The sequence below is a fragment of the Frankliniella occidentalis genome, unplaced genomic scaffold (genome assembly GCF_000697945.3).
Source record: "Frankliniella occidentalis isolate FOCC.00 unplaced genomic scaffold, Focc_3.1 Scaffold39, whole genome shotgun sequence".
In the NCBI taxonomy this organism is placed as follows: Eukaryota; Metazoa; Arthropoda; class Insecta; order Thysanoptera; family Thripidae; genus Frankliniella; species Frankliniella occidentalis.
In genome coordinates, this window is record NW_026267169.1 from 129,433 (window position 1) to 135,638 (window position 6,206).

The 6,206-nt window shown below is 46.4% G+C and overlaps 1 protein-coding gene across 4 annotated transcripts; it reads left to right on the plus strand.

Moving 5' to 3' along the window:
- Positions 1–2,334: 2,334 nt before the first annotated feature.
- Positions 2,335–6,150, plus strand: LOC113216272 (microprocessor complex subunit DGCR8). 4 transcript variants are annotated; one of them, XM_052266483.1, is made up of 13 exons: positions 2,335–2,851; positions 2,942–3,389; positions 3,466–3,573; positions 3,653–3,795; positions 3,881–4,106; positions 4,188–4,371; positions 4,466–4,578; positions 4,658–4,789; positions 4,870–5,075; positions 5,158–5,258; positions 5,358–5,514; positions 5,604–5,798; positions 5,924–6,150. In XM_052266483.1, the coding sequence occupies exons 1-13, from the start codon at positions 2,849–2,851 to the stop codon at positions 6,014–6,016; spliced, it is 2,109 nt and encodes a 702-aa protein (XP_052122443.1). In that variant the 5' UTR covers positions 2,335–2,848; the 3' UTR covers positions 6,017–6,150. The 4 variants fall into 4 exon arrangements, with proteins under 4 accessions (XP_052122443.1, XP_052122442.1, XP_052122444.1 ...); XM_052266482.1 differs by having other exon boundaries at positions 2,337–2,851; positions 4,655–4,789; XM_052266484.1 differs by having other exon boundaries at positions 2,338–2,851; positions 4,212–4,371; positions 4,655–4,789.
- The last annotated feature ends 56 nt before the right edge of the window (positions 6,151–6,206 follow it).

Below are 6,206 nucleotides of genomic sequence, written 5' to 3' on the forward strand. Positions count from 1 at the left end.
AAAATGAACGGTGCGTGACAATTTTGTTTTTTCCACTTTTGTTTTCAGTCTAATCGTCCTTCGACCACGCCGCCCTAGCCTCACCCTCTTGTATTTTTGAATCGATGGGGTCGAAGGCAATCGACGTCGGCCGGCCGCCCGGGCTCGGCTGGCCGGCCGGCCCGACGCCGACGGCGTCGCTGTATCGGCTATCGGAACACGGCGCGACGCCAAACAGCGCCCATCCGGAGGATGGCTGTTCGCGCCAACTCGCTGGCCCAATCGATAGTCATGCGCGCCTCCCGCGAGGAGCAGAGGCAGGCCATGAGGCAGGCCCGCAAGGCTGTGCGGGAGGCCGGGCGCGCCCATTCAAAGCAGGCGCCACCCGGGGCCGGCCGCGTGTGCCGCGGGAGGCTGACGGAGAGGACGCCGCGAGAGAGCGACGGAGACGGCCGCCCGCGGCCAACCAGACGCGACCTCACCCCTCGCCGGCCAATGGCGCGCCGGGACGTGGTGACGTAGACGCAGCCGCGCATGCGCCCCGAGGCCCGCGCCACCGCGCCGCTCGGGCTTGAACGGAGCGGAGCGGGCGGAACAGAACGTGCTCCTTTTGGACGGAAAGCAGAGGGAAGCGTCGAGGGAAGGGCTGGCGCTGCACAACCTCATGACTCACCCTCATGGCCCACCCCGGGCCCCCCGATCTCCGCAGCCCACCCACATGCCCAGATCACCCCCGGCGGCCCTCCCCCATGGCGCTGCGCCCGTGAACCCTGGCAGCTCTGCCGGCTAAGTAATGGACCTCGGCAGCCAGGCACATGGCACACGGGCCAGGAGTGCTGACTGGGCACGGCGGTCTCATGGCGGGTCAACATTCCGAGCGAGTAGTTCCGGCGCCCTGCGGCTGCCTACGGCCCCGCGCCCGCCGCCTGCCGCCCCCTCTCTCGTGGCCCTCAAGCATGCACCTCCACTCCACTCCCGCCCTTCTCTTCTCCTAACCTGTCCGGCTCGGCCAGCCAGAACTCGGCGTGCTGACGGGCGCTTGTTCGGCCGCACGCTGGCTGCCTACCGGCGAGAGCAGCCGGTGCAGCTGCACGACCCGTAGGGCCGTAGGCCGGCAATGCCATGAGCCGCACGGCTGCAGCCTGCAGGCAGCTGCACGCAGACCGGGGTGCCATGGTGCCATGGACCCGCTCACTCAGCCCGTCGGGGGCGGAGTGGACGCGAGGGCTCGTCCACAACCGCGGAGCTGCAAAGGCCGCCCGTATAGCGCCGAGAGCGTGCTGGGCTGGCGCGACAAAGTAAAGTAAAGGACATATTTACGGAGGGCCCCCGTTGCCCGTTCACCTGCCGCTCAGCAACCTCCCCTCCCGCCCGTGCCGCGTCGCGTCGCGCTGCGCTGTTCGACGACGCACCGCGTCTCTGACCCACAAGCTTGACGCACCGCGTCCCGCCCGCCCGTCTGTCTATCCGTCGGTCTGTCCGTCCGCTCGTCCGTCTGTCTTTCCCGCCGCGCTGCTCCGCCATGCCGCGCTCTGCACATCAATGCTCTGCCGCGCCCGCCGCGCCCCGTGCCGTGTAGCGTCGCGCTGCTCTCGCCTTCTCTCTCGCCGCGCCGCGCCGGCCGCGCCGTACCGCGTCTCGAGCCCGCGCCGGGTGCGCCATGGTGCGCCACGCGGGGTGCTCCGCGCCCGCCAGATGGGACTGAAGAGGAGAAAAATAGGAAACGAGAAAGGGAAGGGGTGGCTTACAGCTTTTATTTTTGAGTCAGCACCGGTCAGCAGACACCAAACGCTGACTCCCCCGATTTCCGCTCACCACGAGTGAATCAAAGCAACGAGAGCAAAGGGTTGTGCAATAATTGATCTGCCGAGTCAATAAGCAGAAGTCGGAGGGGTGCACCATCGCTCCCCTTTTGCACCTTTTGGCCATTACCGACGGGGTCTGGGTCCTGAATTCCTGATGCTGATGGGTTGTTGACAGACAGCTGCAAGCTACAGTTCGGTTGGTTTTCGGCATCCTGCAACTCAGAACTCGCTGGGGGAGGAGGGGAAGGGGGGGGGGGCAAACTGGCATCGCATGTATGGCGTGGTCTGCAGATGCTCTCTGGAATTTTGATTCATTTTGGGATCGAAATGGATTACTAGCCTAGAGTGCCGGACAGTACAGTAGTATCGGCGTTGGACCAAACGACCAGACCTCACTATATAGACTACTACTCAAAAGTTACCTTTTTTTCGATTCGATCACTCCTGTCGTCTGGGAGATAGGCAATAATGATAACCATTCCAGTAATGCTGAGAAAAACAAGGAATGATTTTTTTTTTGGGGGGGGGGGGAATGGAAGTATTCTTCTTCATTTCAGCTTCACGGAATTTTTATTGCTCTACAAAATCCCTGTCTTTAGGCAACTGCTCTGTGCTTGACCCTGACCCCTAAAACACGATATAATCAGGGAACTTACAACCAACTGAACAGAATTGCTGATGTTTCGTGAGCTTTTTAAAATTTGCGCGCCATTAATTGGTTTCCGGAACTGGATATAGCCGACATTGTCGTTATTCTCAGCTCTCCTGTTTTGGTTTAGACGAATGGATTTGTTTTGGGCCGGTTCTCTATTTTGTCAGTTTCAGTTCCCCTGCAGAATCGGAAGACTCACCCCCTAGAAAGAAGAAGAAGTTTCAGAGATAACGTGTTTTTTTTTATTAGTGAAAAACATTTGCTTTGAAGCAAAATTTAGTCCTTGTCAGTCTTGCAGAAACCTGCCATTCATTAGGTTCTCTGTCAACTGCTTTTTACAGTTTTTAAAATATTTAACAGATCAACCGGCAATCATAACAGTTGAAAGAAGTTCCCCGCTTAAGAAAAATACATGGTATTTTTATGTCCTACTCTGGTTTGATCACTTTGGTTTTGAATGGTTGTGCTGCTAAGTTCTCTATTTTTGTTGTATTTGACATTTCAGATGGAGGGTTCCAGTGGTGATAATGTTCAAAAGAGCTCTGAAACCTCTGAGACCAACAATGAAACTACTACTCCTCCTCGTACTTCCTGCCCTTATCAAAGCTCTGTCAAAGAAAACAGGGACTCTAAATCTGAAGAGCCCCGACTTCACACTGAAGGTGTTAGCGAGTTTCTAACACACTACGAGAGATCAGGTTACACTGAAGATTCCCTTCGTCAGTTTGTTGTATTGGATGAACTTGGCAGTGAGAAGGATCGAAAGAGGAAGAGAGGTGGAGAAGGGTGTGAAGACGAACCTGAAGATGAGGGAGATGAAGAAGGGGATGGAGATGAAAATGACAGTGAGGAAGATGATCAAGAAGACAACAATGACAGTAGTGATTCATATTATGAAGAAACAGATCACTCTGATGTATCGGATGATGAAATAGAGAAAATGCTGGAGGAAGGTTTGTTGTGTTCTTTATTTGAGTTTCATTATTCTTTTAGTTGAACAATCATTAAAGGTTGTTTCACAAATCTTAGGTCTCTCAGAGAAGTACAAAGTTAAGAGACAGAAGCTTGCCAATGGAAGATACGCAAAGAAATTGGATCCAGGGCAGTATGAAAACCGAAGAAAACTTGTGTTGGACGGTAATGCTTTTATAGAAAATTTGAAGTTATTTTTATGCCAATAATATATTATTTAGTCTTTTCGACTTTGATATTCCAGAGATCTGTACCAACCATTTTGAGCTGTTGCCTGAAGGTTGGGTCCAGGTCACTCATAATACTGGCATACCTATATATCTTCATAAAACTACAAGGGTCTGCACGACTGCAATGCCTTATTTTTTGGGTCCAGGAAGTGCTAGAGTAAGTGTGAACAAAATAGTTTGAATTTTGGTTTATTTTTTTACTCAATCTGTTCACAAAATCTGAGATACTCTATTATTTCCAGAAACACAAGGTTCCAATGAGTGCTGTACCCTGTTTGCAGTATCGCAAAGCTCTAGATAAAGAAAAATGTGGTGTGCAAAAATATATAAGATCTGAAAACACCGCTCTTGGGAACCAAAATAATGAATCAGAACGGAGTTCATTTGAAGGGAGAGAAACTAAAGTAGATTGTGCAAGTGATGGCAAAACCAGTGCAAATCTGGATAAAGAAGAAGAGGCTGGTAATAGTAATATCTCTTCTTTTTGAGTGTTAATTCAACTAATTGAATGTGGTAATGGTTGAGACTAAAACCATAATTGATTTAAAGTTGTCTTATTCATTTTGTCACCAGCTAAGTCACAGGAGCAGAGTTCTAACAGTGCACCATTACCTGCCGCTCGTATTGAGACTGCTAGAGAGAATGCTGAGGCTATAAATTTAAGTCATGTAGAGCTTCGTGAATATTGTCAACGACTATTCCGATTCAAGACTATAGAAGTGATGAGATTCAAGTGAGTATAACTGTCTTCACATTATTTATATAGAGAGAAAGAAAATTCTACTGTGTCTTTTGTGTGGTGATCATGATGGCAATGGATATTGCAGGACTTGGGCTGAAAGGAGGAAGTTTGCTAAAATCAAAAAGAAGGAAAGACAGCTGCAAAGGCCTTCCCTTCCGGACGGAACGAAATTGATCACATTTCCAATATTAGAAGGAGGTTGGTTTTTTAAGAAGAAATTTTCCTTGTGCACATTTGGAACATTTTTAAAATTACTATTTTATAAATTTAACAGGAGATTCAAATTCTAATGGACGAACAAAAAAAGAGTGGATTATGAATCCTAATGGCAAAAGCTATGTCTGCATTCTACATGAATATGTCCAGCATGCTCTAAAAAAGCAACCTGTTTATGAATTTAAAGATTTGGGTGAGTTTTCTTAATTTTGCTGTTGTAATGTTAGCTGTGGCCATATTTTACTGATCCAAACTAAATTTATGTTTGAACAGAAAACCCTGCAACACCCTATTCTGCAACTGTTTCCATCAACAAGATGAAATATGGAACAGGAGTTGGTACTAGTAAGAAGCAAGCAAAAGCAGAAGCTGCAAAATTGACTCTTGAAATATTAATTCCAGAAATGCGTCAAAAAATTGAAAATGATAGTCATAAAGGCGGCCGTGGACCAGGCCGCTCTCAAAACTCTGATCTATCCGTAAGGCTTTTTTTTTTTTACACATTTTGAATTTTCTAAGGTAACATTTTTTTTAGAAATTGACAACATACTTTGGTCACAGTTCTTTGATGATATTAAAATTGAGGATCCACGTGTGCACGAATTCTGTGCCAAGACAACAGAGCCATCACCTTATGCCATTCTTCTCACATGCTTAAAAAGGTATTTCTGTTGCCTCCTCGAAAAGTACTGTGATAGTTGTTTTCGTCAATATAAACCAATAGATGCTATTTTTTTTTTGCTTTTAAACAAATTCAACAGGAATTTTGGTTTGAGTGACATAGACATTAAATACCAAGTGAATACTCTCAGACATCAGAAAAATGAGTTTATAATGTCAGTGGGAAATCATTCAGCCACTGTAATTTGTAAAAATAAGAGGGAGGGCAAACAACGTGCATCTCAGTCAATACTCCAGGTAAACAACAAACACTTTTTAATTTAATTCTCATTTCTCAAAATTTCCTATTTTCTATTTTTTCTGCTTTCTTTTCTTCTCTATCTAAGGCAATGCATCCTCATATTAACAACTGGGGATCTTTATTGCGGTTGTATGGAAGTAGATCCATTAAAACTCCACGTGAGAAAAAAATTGAGGAACAAGAAATTACTACACTTCAAAATCGAGCTGCTGCAAATCAACCTAATTATGCTATTTTGGATAAGTTAAAGGAAGCCATGATAAAACTAGCAGAGAGTCGAGTAAGTTTTTTTTTTATTATAGAGATTTCAATAGATGTAAATTACACATTTTTTTACACCATCAGTTTTATTGTAATCAATCAAGGAGGCTTGAAATTCATGTTTTTTCTTTTTCTTTCTTTCAGGATGCTGTCAAACCAATTGGAGAATTTGTGCCTCCTGATGACATTGCATTGCCAACTACATCGTCATCAAACCTCAACAACATTGAGCTTTAGAACTAGGTGGTCTTACAAGACTCTTAAGAAAATTTGTGATACAATAAGTCCAAAAGTTTTATTTGTTAAGTGATATTTAATTTCAAAATATTCACCTTATTTGACTGTTACCAAATAAATAATTAATTAAAGAAGTGCAGTGATAACATTTTTGGAGAAAAGGAGACATCCTTGTTCGTGATCTTAAAAT